At 41.5% G+C, this 24927-nt stretch overlaps 1 protein-coding gene across 2 annotated transcripts in view; it reads right to left on the bottom strand.

Moving 5' to 3' along the window:
* Positions 1-398: 398 nt before the first annotated feature.
* The window catches only part of grin3bb (glutamate receptor, ionotropic, N-methyl-D-aspartate 3Bb), a 72549-nt gene continuing 48020 nt past the window's right edge, over positions 399-24927 (bottom strand). For both annotated transcript variants that reach the window (XM_068015844.1, XM_068015845.1), the window contains exons 4-9: positions 10680-10825; positions 7803-7918; positions 6151-6302; positions 5325-5489; positions 4041-4108; positions 399-1296 (exon numbers count right to left, since the gene is read on the bottom strand). In XM_068015844.1, coding sequence (XP_067871945.1) covers positions 900-1296; positions 4041-4108; positions 5325-5489; positions 6151-6302; positions 7803-7918; positions 10680-10825 — 1044 coding nt within the window. In that variant the 3' untranslated portion in view covers positions 399-899. The remainder of the gene's footprint in view (positions 1297-4040; positions 4109-5324; positions 5490-6150; positions 6303-7802; positions 7919-10679; positions 10826-24927) is intronic.

The following is a 24927-nucleotide window of genomic DNA, read 5'->3' as shown; positions in this document are numbered from 1 at the left end:
TGGGAATGCCCTGAGGGTTTGAATGACACTGGATAAATACAAGTGTTTCTCTTGGATCTATGGAGTAGCTGCTGAATGCTGAAGGACATTGCCAGCAGATATCCAAGTGGGGATAGCATTACACACGTGACTCGTTTTTTTTTTGTTTTAAGGAAAGATGACGAGGGATATCAGCAATTAATGATTGATGATACCAAGTTTGCAAATGCTGTAATCATGTAAGGAAGGCAATGCCAAAAGAAAGGAAGAATTCCAGTTTCAACAGCCTGTGGAAGAATCAGTTAGAGCACTAACAGTACGCTGTGGATTGATTTCCACACAATAGTCCTGCTAATATTGCAGCACTTCATGACCAAGGTGATGCCTTTTAATGTTCATCGCAACCAAACACATCAATTTTTTGACAGCAAAGAAAAATGTATTGATTACCTGAAACGTTATAATTAGCAATGGCGATTGTCTGAGACTAGCAGCAAATCAATACTTTTTATACATCGCAGTTCCAAAATAATCTTTCTATCCGTGCCCCCTACCCCCCTCACTTCTATTCTGATGCTGGTGAAGTAGATTTCCTCCGATTCAGCTACAATATTAAGCAGATTTTAAATACACAGACTTAAAGTTTTTTTTTATTATTATTAAATTTTCCTGGAACTGTCTTTCTCAGGTTTAGTGAAAGCACCTGAATTTCCTGTAATAGTAGAAAACAATCTGCATCTGTTAGCGTTGACGTCTATTTAAATCGGCTTGCAAGTGATGCTCATGCGGCAGAAGTGCTTTGAAATGTGCTTTTATGGGATTTCAAATGGTCAGGTGAAGATCTCTTAAACGTTGCAGCCAGTTTGTCCTTTTTTTCCCCCAGTCAAAAGGTCCACTTTGTGTTAAACTCATGGCCACCATCACCTCTTGTCATGATTTTCTTTATCTCCAGTGTTTGTAGGAGTTTGGTGACTATCTTTCGACAGCTCGATGCAAGCAGCCAATTCATCCCTTTTGTTCATGGCAACTCGCAGCTGCTCTTTGATTGTCTGTATCCTTTGTTCCAGTTCTTTTATTTCGTTCTTGTGTACATTCCTCTCACCCTGCTGAAGGTGCCCGATCCCTCCGTTCTCACAGATCAGACCGGGCGATTCCCTTTCCGATTTGACCACGTAACGATTCTGTGCACCGCTTTGTAGCTCAGCCTGGGTTTTTTTGTTGCCTTTGACCAGTGTCCGTCTCGCATTATTCCACCTGGTTTGGGAAGTCTCTCGAACTGTGCTGCGCGGCACCTTCTGAATCTTTTGCAGGTTGCATCTGTGAAATGCAAAGCTATTAATATACCTCTTCCATATATCTCATCCTTTATGCAAGGAGAACTCATTGCTGTGGTTTACTTAAATTATACAGAACACCAGAGATCACTATAGATTTTCTCTTTCAGGTATTCTGGTCTCTCTCCCACTCATTTAATCTCTTGAGAAAAAAAAGTTAACAGAAATACTTCCTGATATCCAAAGGCTGTCAAGCAAAATTCCATCATCGTATTATCACATTCAACCCTGGAATCTGCCCTCCAGAGACAGCACTGCATTCTACCCCATCACCAATGATATCCCATGGAGTATTTGACCTATCCCTATATTCCCAGTCTCTTATTGCTCATCAGATGTTAACGCAAATTCCTTTTTGGAGGTGTGAACTGCCATCGTTTCTGTTGCATATGGTTGCAGTCTGATTCACACACATTACTCTGGAAATGTGTGTGAATCAGACCCACCCCCACCTCACTTGCTTATAATCTGTGACTTTTCTAATATTTGTCAGTTCCGAAGAAGGGTCACTGACCCGAAACGTTAACTCTGCTCCTCTTTCCACAGATGCTGCCAGACCTGCTGAGTGATTCCAGCATTTCTTGTTTTTGTTTCAGATTTCCAGCATCCGCAGTATTTTGCTTTTATTACTCTGGAAATAAAGTTTCTTCTAACTCCTGAAGTCGTTTGGTCCTTGTTAATTTTAACCCCTCTCTAGTACAAAGCCCCGGTTGAGCCACATCTGGAGTACTGTGTAAAATACTGGGCACCACACCTTAGAAAGGATACATTAGCCTTGGATGCACCGATTCACCAGAATGTCAACAGGACTCTGTGAAGTTATGTGGAGAGATTACATAAATTAGCCTTGCATTCCCTGGAATATAGAAGGTTAAGGGGTGATTTGATTGAAGTTTTAGGATTTTGAAAGGAATTCATAGAATAGATAGAAACTTTTTCCACTGGTGGAGAAATCAAGGACAAGGAGGTCCTTAAAATCAGAGCCAGACCATTCGGGAGAGAAGTTAGGAAATGTTTTATCACACAAAAACAGCAGCTGCTATCTCAATTAATAATTTAAACCAGAGACCAGTAGATTTTTGTTTGCCAAGAGTATTAAGAGATATTGAGTTGAAGCAGGTGGTTGGAGTTAAGATACAAATCAACCAAGATCTCACAGACTGGCACAGAGGCTCAAAGGGCTAAATGGCCTATGCCTGTTCCTATGATCCTAGTTCTGTGTTCACTGTGCAAATCAAACAGCTGCTGACATTGACATCACCTCTAACTCTCCAAAACTGGGATTATGTTCCTCTTTAGTCTTTTCGCCAATAAAAAATAAATTCCAGTTCTCTGACTATCTCCGCATAACTGATAGTTGTGAATCTGGGAGCTTTCATGTTTAAACCCAGTCTGTAAAAAATGTCAAATGGGTTGCCCAGGTGATGAGGACATTTGATTTCAATTTATTATCTATATTAGCTTTGTTTTTCTTGTTTTTATTCTTTCATGGGATGTGGGCTTTTCTGGCAAGGCCAGCATTTGTTGCCCAGCCCTAATTTTCCCCTGAACTGAGTGGCTTGCTAGGCCATTTCAGAGGGTAGTTAAGGGTCAACCACATTGCTGTGGGTCTGGAGTCATATGTAGGCCAGACCAGGTAAGGTTCCTGTAAGATTATTAGATTACTAAAAGTTACTAACCAGAGTACTAATTGTTGAAATCCAGCTATTATAAACTAACAACTATTTTATCATAAACTAATATTTAGCTTTATTAGAACCCTCCTTTGTAGTATGGTAAAGTGGAAAAACTTAGGAAATAGGACACAATATAGACAAGATGTCAAGGCAGAGGGATTCTGGGAGATTATGTCAAGTTTTAAAATGCTTACTTGCAGCAAAAATGTGAGACCTTGAGAGCAGACAGTGAAAACAGCTTCTGCATGAATTTGCTTCGTATTGAGATAAGGAACCTCGAAATGTAAAAGCATTGAGATAAAGTAGTCAACATAAAGGGGTGCTACTTGAGTAAATCTGAAAGATTAGCAATCATCACAAAATGATCCTTGGTTGGTTAAGAAAGGCATCCTTTAATACAAGACTAATCACTGATTGGGAGAGGGGAGGGTTTACTGGAAAACTGTCAGGATAAAAGAAGTCTTGTCTTTGGCACTGTGCAGTAGAGAACAACAACAAGAGACAAGAGAGAGACCAACAAGGGAAACTTGAAGACCAAAAGTTGCAAAAGAAAGAGTCGTGCGCTCTGCTGTCCAGTCTCTAATACAGGCAGTATCTGTGTTAAACTGTTAATTACTGTCTGAGTGTGTGACTATGGTTTATCTGAAAACTTAACAAACTTGTCCTTACCTTTATCTCAATAAAGTCGATTCATAACAAGCTTTGTGCTGCCAAGTCTGTTCCCACTTTAGAAGGTGGTATAAAATACCCCTATCTTATCAAATCTTACATCCCTAAAGGACGTTCATGAACTAGATGGGTTTTTACAATAATTGATGATAGTTTCATGGCAACATTACTGAAACTAGCTTTCAATCCCAGATTTTTATGAATTAATCAAATTTAAATTCCACCAGCTGCCATGGTGGGATTTGAACCCAGGTCCCCAAGGCATTAGCCTGGGTCTCTGGATTTCTAGTGACATTACCACTAAGTCACCACTGAGCAGCTACAATTCTGGCTTTAGGACAGAACTGTATCTAATCATTTATATACCAATACGGAACCCTACCTGTTATCGGTCTTCACTTTTTGAAGTTTCTGCTCTTCAAAGTTCATATTTAAAACACGATGGATTTTCTACAAAAAGAAATGATCTCCTATCACATAAGCATTTACTGTAGAGTTATTTTCCCTCACAGAGATCAACAAACAGATCACAAACTAGGTAAGAAAAGTTAGCAGCAACCTGAAAAATCCTTTACTGTCTTTTCAAATTTTGTTCCCTCCTCTGGTCAAGGTGCCCCTGTCTGAGAGGGGGTCGGAAGGGGGGAGCGGGCGGTGGGGAGCTGATCCAGGCTCCACTCAATGACCACACATATGCACTTTTTGGAAGACAGTAATTGGGAGGAGGACCTCTGGCTGGCCTTCTCTTCTCCTCCCTCAACCCATGGATACTGCTACCCTAGCTGGGATCGGTTAGCTCAGCATAGGCTATAGATCCTCAAGGGCCTGGGCCATTCATGGTCTATAAGTCTCAGTCATATAATGAGACATGGGTAGGTGAGCAAACTGCTCCCAAGCTTCCACTTATTCTGCCTCATTCCAGCTTGCAAGGAACAACCTAGGATGACCTTTGATAGGGCGGCACAGTGGCGCAGTGGTTAGCACCGCAGCCTCACAGCTCCAGCGACCCGGGTTCAATTCTGGGTACTGCTTGTGTGGAGTTTGTAAGTTCTCCCTGTGTCTGTGTGGGTTTCCTCCAGGTGCTCCGGTTTCCTCCCACATGCCAAAGACTTGCAGGTTGATAGGTTAATTGGCCATTATAAATTGCCCCTAGTATAGGTAGGTGGTAGGGAAATATAGGGACAGGTGGGGATGTGGTAGGAATATGGAATTAGTGTAGGATTAGTATAAATGGGTGGTTGATGGTCGGCACAGACTCGGTGGGCCGAAGGGCCTGTTTCAGTGCTGTATCTCTAAACTAAACTTCTGGTTATAATCACAATTCAATGACATGAGGATCAGCACAACATCAGCTAGTGCTTCAACATTTTCCTTACTGCATTTACTCTTCTTATTTGTTCATTACTTGCTTCACATTGAGCTGTGTAAATTGTATATCAATTGGGTGTTGAATTGTAATCGGGTATTAATTGGGAACTAATTTGTTCTCACATATATATATAGGAGAAGGCTGAAAGAGGGGTTTAGTTTGGGAGGTACATGATATGCGATGTGTGTCTCAGTAAATAAAAGCTTGTAAGTGAATAAAGACTAGGCTTCAGTGTTTCATCATTCACCATCTGGCTATCCAAGTTGTAACAGGTTGGAGGTGCTTGTCTGAAAGTCTTACCTGGCTTGTGTGGAGCCAGTACTTAAATCTTTTCCGTTTCCTAATCCTTGGCAGGACCAGCCTGTAGACGATCTGCTCCCCAACAGTCGTCAGTAAAGATCCAGCAAAGCCCAGGCACAGTAAAACAAACAGCCCCGAGAAATGTTTGATGCCCATTTGTAACGTCTGCAAAAAACATATTTTAAATTTTGGTCTCAGAAGAGAACTAGGGTCTGGGTGAGGCTGTGAGTTGAACACTGGAGCAGACACCAATGTGCTCTGGTCTGAGGTGCATTATACAAGTGCAGCAAGAGGACATTTATCGGCAGATTCACAAATCCTGTACTCTGGGAGGCTCAGGAGCTGATGGGACCAGCCCCCAGCACACAGGGAACATGAATCCACTGATTTAACTGCAAACTAGCAGCTGACACATTTCATCTAAATGTTCATCCCAGAGGTGACTGAGAGGTGATCTTACTGAGACATACGAGACACAAAAAGTAATGAGAAAGGTAGATACCGAAAATTACTTCAAACTGAAAAATGACAGTCGGACAAGAGACCATAAATTCAAATTAGTCACAGTGAAATGTAGGACTGATGTCAGGAAGTTCTTTCCCACCAGAGTAAACAACACATGGAATAGCCTTCGGATAGGGTCGTGAAGGTGGAATCGTTTAGGAAACAAATTGGATGCTGCAATCAGGCAAATTTTGACTCTGATGGGATTTATTGATGCACAGTTTTCTCTAAATACATTGACAAAAGGATCCAATCTTGTGAATAATTTTGAGGCAAATGATATGGGAGAAGACTGGAAACAAATTGGCCTTGGATTTCTCACCTCTGTCACTTCAAAGGTCCGTTTTCCACATGGGACTACCTTGTACCACTTGTCATGCAGCATGTCCATGAATCCATCAGATCTATAGCGACTGATCAATTCGGAAATGTTAGAATTTAGCCCCAAGTTCTGGGGCAAACCGATTCCATACCCTGCAGAGACAAAAACATTTAGTCTAAATCTCCACTAACAGCAGTGAGTCTTGAAGAAGCTATTAGAACAAACAGAGGCTTCTCAGGAACCGGAATCCCTAGTCCAGATTTCAAAATATACCAATTTATGAATTCAGTAACTGGCACAATGATGGAGGGCACTCACAAGTCAGGTTGTCAGGCATTTTAGACAACAGTGTAATAAAGAATCAGTAAATCTGTTTTAACTGTTTAATTAGCCAACAACACTGATGGTTGAAGGAAGAATATTGGCCAGGACACCTGGAGAATTCACTGCTGTTCTTCAAATAATGTCATGGGGTTCTTAACCAGACCCCTCCCTAGCTCTCTTCTGAGCAGGCAGACACAACCTTAGAATAAGTCTCATCCAAAGGATTGATCTCTGACAATGCTGCATTTCTTCAATACTAATTTGAAGTGTTAGTACAGATTATGTGCTGAAATTCTGGAAAGGGGCTTGAACGCACAAACTTCTGACTCAGAAGAGCGAATGCTACCAATGGAGTGAAGCTGGCAATGGCTAGGTGAAAGAGATTTACTGCTTATGTGATTGACTCTATAGTTGTTTAATATTTAAGATTAGGTGATCTTTATTGTGAGGGGAATTGAATACAAAAGTAGGGAGGTTATACTACAGTTATACAGGGCATTGGTGAGACCACATCTCGAGTACTGTGTACAGTATTGGTCTCCTTATTTAAGGAAGGATGTAAATGCATTGGAAGCAGATCAGAGAAGGTTGACTAGACCAATACCTGGAATGGGCAGGCTGTCTTATGAGGAAAGGTTGGACAGGCTAGGCTTGTATCCGCTGGAGTTTAGAAGAGTAAGAGGCGACTTGATTGCAATATATAAGATCCTGAGGGGTCTTGACAGGGTGGATGTGGAAAGGATGTTTCCTCTTGTGGGAGAATCTAGAACTAGCCGTTACTGTTTAAAAATATGGGATTGCCCATTTAAGACACAGATGAGGAGAATTTTTTTCTCTCAAGAGGGTCGTGAGTCTTTGGAACTCTCTTCCTCAAAAGGCAATGGAAGTAGAGTCTTTGAATATTTGAAGGCAGTGGTAGATAGATTCTTGATAAGCAAGAGGGTGAAAGGTTATCAGGGCAGGAATGTGGAGTTAAGGTTACAATCAGATCAGCCATAATTTTGTTGAATGGCGGAGCAGGCTCGAGGGGCCGAGTGGCCTACTCTTGCTCCTACCCTTGATATTATAAATAAAGCAGAGGGAATACTGAGTCTCTGTAAAGACAGAGGGAGAACGTCTAATCCGATTTGGAGTGATTTGTACACTTTAGAGCCTAGCTGAAAGCTATGCAGACTCATAGAAAGAAAGTAAATAAAACCTGTTAGAAAGACTCCTGCATTTGACTCTAATTCCATAAAAATGCAGAATGTGACAAAGTGCACCACTCAATTTCTCTGAGTTATTGAGATATTGGCTGCCCTGAACATCCCAGTGCAGTGGCGTCTTACCTTCAATTGCAAATGGCTTCCCCACTGTTATCAGCTTGCACTCAGCATCAATGGACACTTCGTAGTCCAGCAGAGCCTTGTCCATGATAAATGCATCCAGTTTTGAGGGATCACTCCTGCAATTCAAAACAATTGTTATTAAAAGTGAGATCTCTGTCTTGTTTCAATAGAGCTTTAGAGAACAGGAGGATCCCAGGTTCTATTCCTGATGTCCACCGAGTTATCTAACCTTAGCTGATGTCGCAGTTAAGTCTCTACAATTATCAGCTTGACTCAGTTGGTAGCCCTTTCATCTCTGGGTTAAACTCAATATAGATTTGAACACATAATCTAGAGTAGGATTTCAGTGTAGTACTGAGGGAGTGCTGCATTGTTATAGAAGCCATCCTTTAGATAAATCATTAAACCAAGGTCCTCTCTTAGATATATTTAGAAAAAAAACACAATGTAAACTGTAAATAAATTAGTTTTCTAGTTTTTCTTTGAATAATTTTGAAAAACGATGCAGCAATACGGACTAGAAGTGACAGAGAAATCTTTAACCATTCAGTAGACTTAATTGTACTGAAGCATCCCAGGAAACTGCACATGCTCAGAGTCCACAATCAGGATTCAGTGAACAGAATCACAGCTCTGGACCAAAGTAAGAGGTCCAAGGCTGGCATTTGTGGAAACCTCAGGTCTGTGGCCTTCAAATAAAGACTTTATTTCAATGAATAAATGTAATTATGTTGTGAAATGCGTACTTTTTTGGGATTTTAACATTTTGTTTAAAACTTTGGATAATCGAAATTTCATTTACCATGGTGAAAATAATGGCAGACAATTTTCTGACTGATTTTTAGGGAAAAGATGGTGGCTCTGATTTTGCAGTGAGCAGCAAAGGAACAGCATTCGCTGTTCATTTCACTGACAGCTTCCCACAGCTTTGAGAGTTTCTATCATTGGGCACTTGATCCAGTGCAACACCCTGTACAGGGGATCTGCAGCGTCTGTAAGCAGGCAAACAATAGCGTGGCTCTTCAACCAATCAAATTGAAGAATCCTCACTGAGACACACTGAGGCTAAACCAGAAGTATAAATTAGAATTAAATAATGCACAGGAAGCTAAATAAAGATTGGGAAAGAAAGACGGGATTAAGAGAGAACAATAAAACAGACAGAATTTTTTTTTAAATCTTTTAAATCTCTAAACACTAATTAAAAATCTGAAGGAGTAAAACACCACACTAGTAAAATTAAAATTTCAGGTCCAGAGAGGTTGCTTGCAATAATTATGACATATCACACCATTAAAAATTCACTGGCACCAGAATGCACGAGCCCTAACTTTTTCTGCTGTGTTTCATGGTTAACTAGTGGGTAAGTACAGCAACTTCACACCCTCATGTTGATTTTGTGCTGGGTTTATTGGCAAGGTACTATTATAGCGCATTTGGATAGCTCTTGTATTTTTGTTCAGAGGTAAAATGTGACCAATTGTAGTGTGGATCAGTGTGTGGGGCTCACCAGGTGATAAGGATGTGGAGGCAAAGGACATCGGGATGAAGGGAGAAGAATTCTGACCGCAGACATCATTGTTGGGTTCATTTTGGACTTTTTTAAAAATAAAAGACAGTGTAACTGAACAAGGACCCCCACATACACACACGCAGTCAGACAAGTCAGGACATGCCACTGTTGTGGCAGCCCGGGCTGTTATAACATCAGACAGTCTGTCTAGCAACCACTCTCATGAACAATGGCCTCTTAAAATATGTGTGAATGGTTTCCTTCTTGCCTTATCAAGATGCAGATATCACATCCCTTGCTGGTATACACCTCAGACCCCCTTCCACTGCCCCCCCCCCCTCCCCCTGCTGAGAGCTGGATATGACCACATGCAGGCGGTCTTGCATAGCCAGGGTGGGATTGATAAGGCACTGAAACCCAATCAGTTGATCTAATTTGAGACATTACCTTATATGTTGAGGAACTAGGGTCAGAAAGGGGTATAAAGCCACAGCTCACAAAGGACATTGTTGCTGCAGCCGGGAAGTGTGATTTGGTCAGTCACAGGAAGTCATGCAAAAGAATTTGTTCAGCGGATCTGACCACCCAGGAACGAGCTTCTCTGCACAGGTCAACTAAGCAACTGGTGTTGTACTATTGCTTGGTGAGTTAATAAAGGTGTTTCCACATAAAGTGGAAATTGTATCCAAAGTTTGTTTCATCTGATTAATACTCAGTACAGGGTCTGTACCTTGCAGAGAAGTGGGACCCCCTTTTTCAGAGTCTTACACTGTGGAGGAGTAGGGTAACTCATACCGCAACTACCAGATTTCCATGTTTAACTGCACATGTGCATACTCCAGAAGTTGCTATATGATTTACTCCATAATAATGGTGAGCCCTGTTAAGTTATTCTCAATGCAAAATCTGGACCAATGAAGCACCAAATGATGGTGCAACATTGGCAATCCTATAAGCGAGCCCTGTTATAGGGAAATGTAATAAGTAAATGTAACATGTAAATATGGGCACTTTATATTGGAATTCCCTTAGGGAATGTTTACATAGCAATTTTCAATGGAATGCAAACCTTAACCTACGTTAGAAATTTTAATATATTATAGAAGTTATTCCATTCTGTTAACACCTGTCATGCAATGTCTCTAACCGTAGCTGTGTGAAAACAGTGTATTTGCTCAGCCAAACCACCTCTCCGGGGATTATCTCCTATCAAAGTATTGTAAATCCACAATTTGTCACATTTGTTATTGAGTTCAGTCACTAACTAGAACAGTCAGGGAACTACCTGTACTTGCCTATGGATCCAAATGCTATACCGATATTGATACAATATTATGTCATAATTGTATTGTCATGCTGCTTACTTCAGATGTGCCACCCCATCCAGAGTGGTTGGAACATTGAACCTTCTTGTGTATTCATGCATCTCAGGAAAACTCTTCTTCATGTAGTCCTCAGCACTGCTCTCTCGCACTGTTCCAAAGTGGAAACCCTGAGATGGATGGTGAAGCTGAACAACAAATATAACAAAACTGACTTAAACTTTGAAATGTACTTTACCTATTTTCTCCTCATTTCTCCTGAAACTACTGATCCCTGCTGACTTATCAGATTTTATTAGCTTTGTTTGGAGGGCATTCTGTTGCTTGACTTGGTTGGGAGGGGGAGGGTGGAGTCCTGATGGTGGAATTCCTGATTTTATTTATACATGTTTCTGGGGAAGAAATCTCTCAGAATTCCTAACTTCTAGGTGGCTGTATCTCTGTCCCTTCCAGGTTGTGTATTCTAACTCACATTTCAGGCTATAAAGCCGTGGGGTTTCCATGGGTTTATGAAACAAAGAACTTAAGCAGGGCTTTTCACAACCTCCGGACATCCCAAACTGCTTTAATTTTGAAATGTTGTCACCTTAGCAATGTAGGGAAAAACAGCAACCAATTTGTGCACAGCAAGCTCCCATAAAAAAGTAATACGATAATGACCAGATCATCTGATGTAGAGGTGTTGGTTGAGGCATAAACATTGGGCAAGACACCAGTGAGAACTCCCCTGCTGTTCAGCAACAACTTGGATTTATGTAGCACCTTCGTAGATAGGAGTAAGGAAAGCGGATACTGAGTCAAGAAAAGGAGAATTAGGAGGTTAATTAGTCAAACTGTATGAGTGACTTGTCATCCAGTGAACAGACACTGATGGAATGTATTGGCATTTAAAGTAGTAATGTCCCGCACCGCATACCGATATTGTTCACAGCTGGAAAAGTCCAGCACAAGGGGACAGAAATCGGAAAGTTAAATTTATAAATTTGTCCCGCTGACACAGATTGCGAATTTGTAAAATTACCCCGTTGTTTTTATTTTCTCATTTTGTTCATTAAATTTCAGGTTCTTCTAACAAAGCAGCTATTGCAATGCATCAAGGCAGGTTATACAATCACGTTTGTGTTTGTGAGAGACGGTAATGTAACTGGGATGGGGTTGGAATCTCCTCTCCCACTTCTCCGCCGTACTGCAGCTGAATTCCCTGTTTACAGCATCAGAGTGGTGTTGCGTGTTCCTTGGACCTCTGTGCTACTATGTGCTGTACACTAAAACTGATCACTCCAGATGGGATCAGTAACACAATATTGTGGGTTCTTTGTTGAATACTGAGAGAGCAGCTAGAACATTGAGATGTTAACTGTAAAGGTGTATCTTCAAGACTGCAAAACATTCAGAATCACCTCTTAAAGGTGTACGTACACACACACACACAAACAACCCCCTTTTCCCAAAAGGAAAAGAGAAACATGTTTACCAATTTGAACACCTCTTTTAGGTAAGTAGAAATTAACTAATGCATGTACAGAAAATAAGATAATACAAAAGAAACAATAAGAATATGCAAGAACATCAATTGCAAAAGGATAAAAGTCATTTGGTAACTTTGCCAGATTTTGAAACAGGGTAGCAGTTCTTGGATACTGGAATAGATGTTTGTGACTTGGATGTCATGGAAGAAGATTGTGTAGTCTCTGTCTGAGATGTAGTCTTCAATCTTGTATGAGTTGCAGTGGAGTCTTCCATGAATTTTGGATTATGAACAGCTCTGATTTGACCTCTATTATGATGCAATGTAGCACCAGTAGGTGCAGTTATTTTATAAGTACATTTTTTAAAATTTGTTTGTGGGATGTGGGTGTTGCTGGCTAGGCCAGCATTTATTGCCTACCTCTAATTGTCCTTGAATTGAGTGGCTTGCTAAGCCATTTCAAGGTGAATTTAAGAGTCAACCACATTGCTGTGGGTCTGGAGTCACATGTAATCTGGAGTCACAGACCAGGTAAGGATGGCAGATTTCCTTCCCTAAAGGACATTAGTGAACCAGATGGGTTTTTACAACAATCGACAATGGTTTCAGGGTCACCTAGCTAGCTTTTAATTCCAAATTAATTCATTGAATTCAAATTTCACCATCTGCCATGGTGAGATTCAAACCCATGTCCCCAGAGCAGTAGCATGGGTTCTGAATTACTAGTCCAGTGATATTACTTTGGGTTTGTCCAAAAGATCCTTTTGGTAGAGTTCCATCGGTGTGAATACAATCACAAGTTCAATGATGCAATCTGCCAGTTTAGAGTCAGTAAAATCAGATTCTCAATCTTTGGCATGACAATGACTTACAAACTGGTTTATGGATTTGCTAGGCTGTTGTCCGAAAGACGTGAATTTGAGTTGGTATACTTTAAAATTGAGCTTGAGATGTAATTGGTCTTCTAGAGTGGACCAAATCTTTGCAGGGTCCTTTTGTTTTACGTCATTGTGACCAGATCTGTTAAGACAATGTAGTCCTTCATTGCCATGGCTATGCGTATCTTTATTGTTTTCTTCTGTGGATCATCAATGGCTAGGTCATTGAAACAAAGCTCAACTCCCTGAAAAGAAGAAATTCTGAAAGCAGGTCAGATGCTTTCCAATTAATAGTAGGAAAAGGTGTTGCCATAATTGGAATAAATCTATGTTTTTGCACCGACAGAAGAAAAGGTAAGCTATGCAGGCAAATAATAAAAAGACTTGCAGTACCACTTCTGAACAGACTTGGATGGTGTGGTGCTGTCTTCTGCAATAAAAAAGTAGTTGCAATTCCACTGGTGAACTGGCTTGGAGTTTGTGGCACAGTCTCATGCTGTGGAGACTTATTGCAATACCACTAATGGACGTGCTTGGAGGTTGTGGCACTGTTGCCAAATTCACATACTTTTGCCTTTAGTCATTTCTCCCACTACTGTTCAGTGTCTGTTTCTCCTCCAGCCTGACAACCCTGTGATCTCTGCACGCCTCCAATTCTGGCCTCCTGTGCAACCCGATTTTCATTGCTCCACTATCAGCAAACATTTCTTCAGTTACCTAGGCCCTAAGCTCTAGAATTCCCCCCCAAACCTCTCCGCCTCTCTATCTCTCACTCCACCCTCAAGAGACTCCTTAAAACTACCTCTTTGACTGAGCTTTTAGTCACCTTATCTCCTTATCACCATCTACAAGGCACAAGTCAGGAGTGTGCTGGATTACTCTCCACTTGCCTAGATGGGTGCAGCTCCAACAACACCCAAGCTCGACATCATCCAGGACAAAGCAGCCCGCTTGATTGGCATCCCATCCACCATCTCCAGCATTTACTCCCTCCACCACTGACATACAGTGGCAGCACTGTGTACCATCTTTATCATGCACTACAGCAACTCACCAAGGCTCCTTTGACAGCACCTTCCAAACCCACAAGCTCTACCACCTGCAAGGACAGGGGCAGCAGATGCATGGGAACACCACCACCTGCAAGTTCCCCTCCAAGCCACACACCATCCTGACTTGGAACTATATCGCCATTCCTTTACTGTCGCTGGATCAAAATCCTGGAACTCCCTTCCTAACAGTGCTGTTGGTGTACCTACACCCCAAGGACTGCAGCAGTTCAAGAAGGCAGCTCACCACCACCTTCTCAAGGGCGATTGGGATGGGCAATAAATGCTGACCTAGCCAGTGATATCCACATTGCATGAACAAATTTTAAAAAAAATGTGGCTCAGTGTCAAATCTTGTTTGATAATGCTCCTGTGAAGCACTTTAGGATATTTTATTTTGTTAAAGGTGCTATATAAAGGCAAGTTGTTGCTGGATAACTGGTATTCAAGTTGCACATTATTATATGAGCGGAGATATGTTTCCCCTCGTGGATGAATCTAGAACTAGGGGGCACAGTTTAAAACGAAGGGGTCTCCCATTTAAAACAGTGATGAGGAGGAAATTCTTCTCTGAGAGAAGATTATTAATCTTTGGAATTCTCTTCCCCAGAGTGCAGTGGAGGCTTGGTCATTGAATATAAAGGCTGAATTCGACAAATTTTTGATTTACATGGGAGTCAAGCGTTATGAGGGCGGGGCAAGCAGGAAAGGGGAGTTGAGGCCACAATCAGATCAGCCAGGCTCTTATCGAATGATGGAGGAGGCTTGAGGGGCTGAATGGCTTATGATCGTGTAAGAACTGTGAGTTCAGTCATGCAGTTAAGAATTGCAGAGGGGAAATGCTTTGAAGCAGTCCATGACATAAGTTATTCTAAACATAGCAGAAGTTGGCCTCTTATTGACAGTCAGTAGCACCTCTCAGATAGTGAGGGAGCATTAATCATAACTGGAATGTCTCTCTGACCTGGGAAATACCTGTGAATTTTAATAATAGTGTTGAGCATTGCAGTACCATTGGTAAATTATGTTTTATAAATAAGAAACAAACTAAAATTTAGGGAAACAAAACTGATTCCCAATAGATGCAGCTGGACAGTCTTTAATTCTTTTTAACCAAACTGAAAAGATGGAACAAAATTAATCAGAATATTAATTTTTTTGTAATGTTCAGGATACCATGCAGAATAAAACAGTATTCTGGATGAGGCTATTTGTCTCTGATTTTTATGTTTGCAGGTTCACAGAGGTGCATGCTGGGTACTGTGTCACTCCACCAAGGCCAAACGGTCATTTGACTCTGGTGGGCATCACAGCTGTCCCGATCGTGACCTCACCCAAGCTCCACACATACACTTTCTAGCGGAGGCCACCAGACAAGGAGGAACATTGGCTGCTTTTCCTCGCGTCCTTCCCCAGCCCAAGGCACTGAGGCCAATGTAAGCACCATAACTGCTCTCCAACTCCAATCAACTAATTCAGCATGACCCAGGGATCAAACCTGGGACCTTCCTGGTCTGCAAGGGTCAGTTCCACACCAGAAAGTGCATTTGATCACTGAGCCATCACGGTAACATTCTGTGCAGTTCTATTCAGTCTTATTACCTCTCATATTACCAATCTCTTCTGTCAAATATTTGCAAATCAATTTAAGAATCGAGTTGCGTGTCGAGGCAGCAGTCAACCTTTGTCATGCTTTATGTAATCTGCTGCTAGCATGCATCACAACTGAGGTGTTTATCATCCTATATCTATTATACTGGTATTCCTGTCATTTTTCATTAATCCTGCAGTGTTATTTCATGCAGTCACCTCTGGGACCAGGATTCAAACCTAGCCAATACTAGGAATGTTGTTTGTATCATAGAATTGCAGAGTGTTACAGCCCAGAAATAGATCTTTTGGCTTATTAAGGCTACAGTGGAGTTTTTCTCCTCATGACCCACCTGGTCGAATGCCACTCTTTTGCTCACTCCCTACAAGTTTTATGTTACTCTTTTCAAGCACCTGGAGGAATGAGGAAAATGAGGAGGACAAAGAGGAGATGGCCATTGAGGTGGTTGTGCAGATAGTCTCACTCTTTGAGTTGGAAAAAGTCGATAAGTCTCTCACGTTTTGCATTGTAGGTGAGAATGCGGCAGGTATAGACATCAAAGAGTCAGCGGGACACAGACCATTCTCAAATTGTCCATAACCTGGAATAGTTGGAGGGGAAGATTGAGACTCCTTGAGATGGTCAAGTCAGATCTGACCAGTCATGCACCAGGTGCACGGCAGTCTACGACCTTTGGACTTGACAGGGTGGAGATTACATTTTTTTCCAGGGGTGTTGCAATGGGGGTAGGTGAGCAGAAAGATGTGAATGTTGGAGGAGTTGAGGTAGTGCTCGAGATAGCCTTATCAATGTTCAAAACCTCCGAAACGGTTGAGGATTTCAATAACTGGAAAGGTGGAGGGAGTTTACATTGTTGAAATTATTGTTCTGTGATACTTCTCACAGTAGTCAGAGGTTATGCTGTTCCTGTGAGGTGGGAATGCTGTGGTGTAGAAGTGGGGACAAGAAGTGCCTGAGCAGTAAAAGAATTTGGAAAGACACTTGGAAGAAATATTTGTCCAAAGACAGTGAAACAGATGTTTTTAATTGATTCCCGGAAAATGAGTGGATAGTAGGAAAATTGATCAATTCCACTCTCCCAGTAGGCCACGGACAAAGAATGTGCAGGTCAGAGAATCAGCAATATAGTAGGTGTGATGCCCAAAGTGTGATGCAGGATATGAGAGGTACACAAACCACACATTAGATGTACATTTTGCATTTTGGGAGGACTAACAAGGCAAGGGAATATACAATGGATGGTAGGACCCTAGGAAGTACAGAAGGTCAGAGGGACCTTGGTGTACTTGTCCATAGATCAGTGAAGGCAGCAGCACAGTTGGTTAGGAAGGCATACGGGCTACTTGCCTTTATTAACCGAACCATAGAATATAAGAGCAGGGAGGTTATGATGGAGCTGTATAAAATGCTAGTTAGGCCACAGCTGAAGTACTGTGCACAGTTCTGGTCACCACACTATTGGAAGGATGTGATTGTATCGGAGAGGGTACAGAGGAGATTCACCAGGATGTTGCCTGGGCTGGAGCATTTCAGCTATGAAGAGATACTGGATAGCTAGGGTTGTTTTCCTTAGAGAAGAGAAGGCTGAGTGGGGACCTGATTGAGGTATACAAAATTATGAGGGGCATAGATAGGGTAGATAGGAAGAAACTTTTTCCCTTAGCGGAGGTGTCAATGACCAGGGGGCATAAATTTAAGGTAAGGGGCAGGAGGTTTAGAGGGGATTTGAGGAACACACTGCCTGAAGGGATGGTAGAGGCAGGAACCCTCACAACATTTAAGAAATATTTAGATGAGCACTTGAAACGCCATAGCATACAAGGCTACGGGCCAAGTGCTGGAAAATGGGATTAGAATAGATAGGCTTGATGGCTGACGGGGACACGGTGGGCTGAAGGGCCTGTTTCTGTGCTGTATAACTCTATGACTCTATGACCATTTATAGCAGATAGCATTGCTGAAGGTTATTTGGATGATGATCTGTCCCCTAAGGACAAAAATATTATAATGTGTACTGCAAAATATATTCTTCTGGTGCTAAGGTGTGTCACTTTTGAGATCACTTATTTAAGTAAACAATAGGCTCAGGTTGATAAGAATTAAATTCTTTGGTGAGGTCAATCAGAGTCAAGTCAGGACCCAGGATGAAATGACTGGCTTTCTTCCTCAATTATTTTCAAGTTTGTTTAAAGTTGGAGGCTGCAAGTATCCTGGCTCCTTTGTTAATTAGGTATTTTCTGTTATGGGGAGTGTTTCTCGGTATCTTTAAAATGGCTGGCTTTCTTTTTGTCTTTCTTTTAAATAAAAGGATTCTGGAATCAATTTTCATATGAGCCAATCAACTGCAAGACATTTGGGTAGAACAAATTTATAATTACGCATGATCATAAAGTAGGACACAGGAACTATGTGCCCAATATTCTGTTTTTATCACGTTATATAACTTTTGCATTTAGTTAGAAGGCATTAGTCATACTTTAAAGACTCAAATGTGTATGAAAGAGGAATAGATGGTAATATTTTTCTGATCTTGAGCAGATGGGAATTTATGAGGAATCAGCTGATGAACAACTGGGGTAGAACTTCCGCAAGCTTCTCCTGATCCTTTCCACAGATCTTCTCCAAAGTTACAGCGGAAAATCGGGAAGAACTCACACAGAAATGAATACCATCGGTGTCTAATGAATCTCAGGATGTGACAAGAGTAATTTATTCTTGTGGTGTTAAAAAGACAGGTCAGCTTGCACAGAACTCAACCCTGCCAGCAGAATAATACATTATAAGTTACATGCTGTAGTATTTGCAAGGGATTTACTAGGGCCATTTGGCCTAGTTGAGTTCATTGATCGAGAAAGTCCCTAAAGTTTCTCCATTATGGAATCCAATTGTTTCTTAAATGATTCCAAGATTCTCATCCCTGCTATTCTACATGGAAATCCATACCACATATTGATCACATTGTTATCTGGGTACAATCCATCAGCAACTTCACTGGAAATCAATTTATTTTTTGAAAAAATTAAACACTAAAAAAAACTTTATAGGTTGCAATTAATAAACATCTAAATCTATAATTGTGTCTGAATTTTGAGTTTCAACGGAATGGGAAAGGATTGATAAGCACATAGGGATGCCTTACCGTGGAAATTGGCTGCCTTATAAAATGGAGGTAAAATCTTTTTGGCATAGATAAATGTATTCATGTCGAGGAAGGGAGGCACTCTAGAAATAGGAGCAGACACTCAGCAAATAATTCTACCAGGACCGCGCGACTGGATGTTGGCACTCTGCACAGATATCATTAATCTTATCGAGTACTGGTGCAGTGAAACCTTCAGCTCCAGGTGTTCACATTCATCCACAGACTAAAGACAGATAGATACATGGAGATAACTTTAACTAGCATTGATCATCATTGCAGGACCTAGAAGCTAACAGCCTGCTCAACACAGTGAGACATTCTCCAATTACAGTTGAGCAATTCTACTCTCAGTGATTGTCCATTATCTTTCTTGACTATAGATTGGTTGGGATAGCTCAGAAGCACAGCACAGACTATTTCTAGTTAAGGGTTTTAGATATATTTTGTATTGAGGAGCAGCCTTCAAGCAGTTTAGTTTCCTCTGTTATGCCAAACTTTCACCCCCCCCCCCACCCCCCCACCAATAACTCAACTCTCCATAATGCTTAAATCTACTTACGATACCTGCATCTGGGAAGACTCTTCTAACCCATCTCTCACACTCCTGGAAAGGATATAAGAAAAAGCTAGTCATTTGATAAGTGATTATTCTCTCATCTACAATTCCCCCTGCCACAATCACCTTTACATACATAGAATCCACAGCACAGACACAGACCATTCAGCTCAACTAGTCTATGCCAATGTATACACTCCTCCAACTCCAATTAGAACCATGGAAAAATTACAGCACAGAAGGAGGCCATTCAGCCTGTCACGTCAGTGCCGGCCGAAAAAACTAGCCGCCCAATCTAATCCCACCTTCCAGCATCTGGTCCATAGCCTTGCAGGCTACAGCACTTCAGGTGCATGTCCAGGTACCTTTTAAAAGAATTGAGGGTTTCTGCCTACACCACCCTTCCTGGCAGTGAATTCCAGACACTCACCACCCTCTGGGTGAAAGAGTTTTTCCTCATGCCCCCTCTAATCCTTCTACCAATCACCTTAAATCTGTGCCCCCTTGTAATTGACCTATCCGCAGGGGGAAATAGGTCCTTCCTGTCTGCTCTATCTAGGCCTTTCATAATATTGTACACATCAATTAAGTCACCCCTCAACCTCCTGTTAGAAAGAAAACAACCCTAGCCTATCCAATCTTTCCTCAGAGCTGCAACTTTCAAGCCCTGGCAACATTCTTGTAAGTCTCCTCTGTACTCTCTCCGGAGCAATTGTGTCCTTTCTGTAATGTAGTGACCAGAACTTTACGCAATACTCCAACTGTGGCCTAACCAGCATTTTATACAGTTCCAGCATTACATCCTTGCTTTTGTATTCTATACCTTGGCCAATAAAGGAAAGCATTCCATATACCTTCTCCACCAGTCTATCTACCTGTCCTGCCACCTTCAGGGACCTGTGGACATGCACACCAAGGTCTCTCACTTCTTCTACTCCTCTCAATATCCTCCTGTTAATTGTGTATTCCCTTGCTTTGTTTGCCCTCCCCAAATGCATTACCTCACATTTCTCTAGATTGAATTCCATTTGCCACTTTTCTGCCCATTCAACCAAACCATTGATATCAATTCTGGAGTCTAAGTCTATCCTCTTCACTATCAACTACAAGGCCAATTTTTACCTCTTCTTACCCTGCCTATTATATTGATATTACTCTGAACTTTCTCCAGCCTGTCAGCTGTGGCTCAGTTGGTGGCTCTCTCACCTCTGAGTTACAAGGTTCTGGGTTCAAGTCCCACTCCAGGGCTTGTGCACAAAAATCAAGGCTGACACTCCAGTGTAGTACTGAGAGAGTGCTGCACTGTCGGATGAGATGTTAAACTGAGGCCCGATCTGCTTGCTTGGGTGTATGTAAAACATCCGATGGTACTATTTCAAAGAACAGCAGGGGAGTTGTGTCCTGGCCAAAATTTATTCCTCAATCAACATCACAAGAAACAGATTATCTGGTCATTATCACATTGCTGTTTGTGGGAGCTTGCTGTGCGCATACTGGCTGCCACATTTCCTGCATTACAACAGTGACTACACTTCAAAAACTATTTTATTGGCTGTAAAGTGCTTTGAGACATCCAGTGGTTGTGAAAGGCACTATATAAATGCAAGTCTGTCTTTCTTTTCTTTCTTTCTCTCTTGTTCATGCTAAGTGCCAAAAAGCCCATCCTACACACACTTTCTCCTCCTTATATTCTCACTGTGTTGAAATCAAGGAAATAACATCATTTCCTGCTCTAACTCATTCTTTCCCATGAGCTCAATAGTCTGGAATCCTCCGTCTTCCCTTTTTCCTACCATCTACAGGTTTTTAAAACCCAAGTTTAATGTTACTTAAACACTACTCTCTGTGTAGCTTGTCCTCTCGCCTACTCACTTTAACCATGGTGTCCTGCACTTTGAACCTTGGCCCCTCAGCTGGGATTCTCAGTAAAAGAATATAACATAAGAACATAAGAAATAGGAGCAGGAGTAGGCCATTCAGCCTTTTGAGCTCACTCTGCCATTCAATGAGATCATGGCTGATCTTCTACTTCAACACCATTTTCCTGCACTATTCCTGAATCCCTTGATGTTTTTAATATGTAGAAATCTATCAATCTCAGTCTTGAACATACTCAATGACTGAGCCTCTACAGAGCTCTGGGGCAGAGAATTCCAGAGATTCACCATTCTCTGAGTTAAGAAATTCCTCCTCATCTCAGTCTTAAATGCCCTGTCCCTTATTCTGAAACTGTGTCCCCTGGATCTAGACTCCCCAGCCAGGGGAAACATCCTTCTACATGCAGGTACAGCAAGCAATTAAGAAGGCAAACGGTATGTTGGCCTTCATTACAAGAGGATTTCAGTATAGGAGTAAAGATGTCTTACTGCAATTATATAGAGCCTTGTTGAGACCACACCTGGACTATTGTGTACAGTTTTGGTCTCTTTACCTAGGGAAAGATAGACTTGCCATAGAGGGAGTGCAACGAAGGTTCACCAAACTAATTCCTGGGATGGAAGAATTGTCCTATGAGGAAAGATTAAATAGACAGGGCCTTTATTCTCTGGAGTTTAGAAGAATGCGAGGTGATCTCATTCAAACATACAAAATTCATACAGGGCTTGACAGGGTAGATGCAGGAATAAGAGTGCAAGGCCAATGGCTGTAGTATAGGGAAAAGGTAGAAAAAAGCAGAGAAGGTGAGGGAAACCTAGAATACAAGAAGCTTGTTCAACACAACAAACCCAACCTTTTTTGCTTGATCTCAACCCCACCTATCCCCCTTCTCCATAATATCTCTCAATCTCTTCTGCATCTAATTGTTATGAATGCTGGACTTTGTAACAAGATTATGTTTTATAAATTGTGATTTTTAAAAGTTTAAGATGGAGTCCAGAAGATCAGGTGACCTCACATCCACTCTGCTAAAGGACAAGACAGATCAAAGACTTTTTTGAAAAAAGGAGACTGCAGGGGTAACACCTGAAGAACAGTGGGTTCGCCCTCCCTGACATCTGGGTTGTAAACAAGGGAGTCAGTGATTCTAAAGATGCAAATGTACCGAGCAGCTGTTAACATTTGAGAATGATGGAAGGCCCAGGTGGCTCTGTGAAACCAGACTTCTTGACTTTGCATATTGGAACAGGACAATAAAGTATTGACTTCTGAGTCCAGATAAATTTAAAAGATTTTCTGAGGGCAGCCAGGCTGTAAGAGAAGAAACCAGCAGTTGCAGCCTCAAGGCAGGCGGTAAGAAGGGAACTTAGCGGTTGCAGCCTCGAGAGAGAGAGATAGGGGACTCCTGCTCTCGGATGCCTGTGACTGCGAAAGACTGTGAAGACTTGAACCTGTTTTGAAAGTTGAAGTTTGTGGAGAAGTAGAAAACCAGCAGGTTCTCCAGGAATCACCTTATTCATGGATGTCCAGGTCAGAAGTGCTCGGGAAAATGAGCGAAGAGGACATTGACTTTTGAAAAGGTTTGGGAGATGCAACCCATTGCTACAGGGAGGAGTTTGGGATTTTCAACTGCAAATAATTCACAATCAAAAAGTATAAGTAAGGTATGAGGTTTTCAAGTATTTTAATAAGTAAAGAAACCACCTTTCTTTGTAATTTGAGGTATCAACAAAGTACTATTTAGTTAATAGGGATTTCTTTTAGTTTAGTTGTTGTAATAACAGTCCTAAAATGCAAAATCTTGTGTAATTCTTTAAATTGGCCTGGGGGTTCATATCTTGTATTTTTCACGTTAATGATTTCACAGAGATTGGGTCCAGGACACAAATTTAGAGACTGTAAAACAGGTACATTGGAATTTGCTAGAACTTAAATGAACAAATTTCACACTTCCATTTGCTATACTCATAAGGAAAAGTCAGCATGTCTACTTTTAATGTTCAAGCTATTGTGGAGAGAGTAGCTTTGACTCTCAATGATTTAACACAGTTAACAATAGATGCATTAATGGCTGTAGCAGAGCAAGTGAGAATTCGTTTAAAATCAAAAGCTAAAAAGGCAGAAATTGTTGAAGTGTTGGCTCGGCATTTTAATCTTGAGGAAGAAAAGGGTGTTCCTGGTAACTCTTAGATTGAGTTAGTTAGAATTCAGTTACAAGTGAGGCAACTGGAAAAAGAAGAAAGGGAAAAAGACAATTTCAACTTGCATTGAGAAAGTTTGAATTCGAGGAGAAAGTTCCAAAAATAAAGAGAAGTCAAGAAATTTGAAAGGACAATGAAAAGCTTAGATTATAGAAACATAGAAAATAGGAGCAGGAGCAGGCCATTCGGCCCTTCGAGCCTGCACCGCCATTCAATGAGATCATGGCTGATCGTCCAAACTCAGAACCTTGTTCCCGCTTTCTCCCTGTATCCCTTAATTCCTTTAGCCCTAAGAATTATATCTAACTTTTTCTTGAATATATTTAATGATTTGGCCTCAACTGCTTTCTGTGGTAGAGAATTCCACAGTTTCACCACTCTCTGGGTGAAGAAATCCCTCCTCATCTGAGTCCTAAATGGTTACCCCTTATCCTTAGATTGTGACCCCTGGTTCTGGACTCCCCCACCATCAGGAACATCCTTCCTGCATCTAGTCTGTCCAGTCCTGTTAGAATTTTGTAGGTTTCTATGAGATCTCCTCTCTTCTTCTAAACTCCAGCAAATACAAGCCTAATCGACCCAATCTCTCTTCATACGTCAGTCCTGCCATCCCAGGAATCAGTCTGGTGAACCTTTGCAGCACTTCCTCCATTGTATGAACATCCTTCCTCAGATAAGGAGACCAAAACTGCACACAATATTCCAGATGTGGTCTCACCAAGGCCTTGCATAATTGCAGCAAGACATCCTTGTTCCTGTACTTGAATCTTCTCGTTATGAAGGCCAACATATCATTTGCCTTCTTAACTGCCTGCTGCACCTGCATGCTTACTTTCAGCGACTGGTACACAAGGACACCCAGGTCTCGCTGCACCTCCCCCTTTCCCAACCTATCGCCATTCAGATAATAATCTGCCTTTCTGTTTTTGCCACCAAAGTGGATAACCTCAGATTTATCCACATTATACTGCATCTGCCACTCACTCAACCTGTCCAAATCACACTGGAGCTTCTCTGCATCCTCCTCACAGCTCACACTCCCACCCAGCTTTGTGTCATCTGCAAACGTGGATATATTACATTTAATTCCCTTATCTATATCATTAATATATATTGTGAATAGCTGGGGTCCCTGCAGTACCCCACTAGTCGCTGCGGAAAAAGACCCGTTTATTCCTACTCTTTGTTTCCTGTCTGCCAACCAGTTGTCTAACCATGTCAGTACCTTACCCCCAATCCCATGTGCTTTAATTTTGCATGCTAATCTCTTATATGGGACCTTATCGAAAGCCTTCTGAAAGTCCAAATACACCAAATACACTGGTTCTCCCTTATCTATTATACTAGTTACATCCTCAAAAAATTCCAGTAGATTTTTCAAGCATGATTTCCCTTTCGTAAATCCATATTGACTTTGTCCGATCCTGTCATTGTTTTCTAAGTGCTCTGCTATTACATCTTTTATAATGGACTCTAGCATTTTCCCCACTACTGAGTCACGCTAAC

The sequence above is a fragment of the Heterodontus francisci genome, chromosome 36 (assembly GCF_036365525.1).
Source record: "Heterodontus francisci isolate sHetFra1 chromosome 36, sHetFra1.hap1, whole genome shotgun sequence".
In the NCBI taxonomy this organism is placed as follows: Eukaryota; Metazoa; Chordata; class Chondrichthyes; order Heterodontiformes; family Heterodontidae; genus Heterodontus; species Heterodontus francisci.
This window is presented reverse-complemented; position numbering and strand designations above follow the sequence as displayed.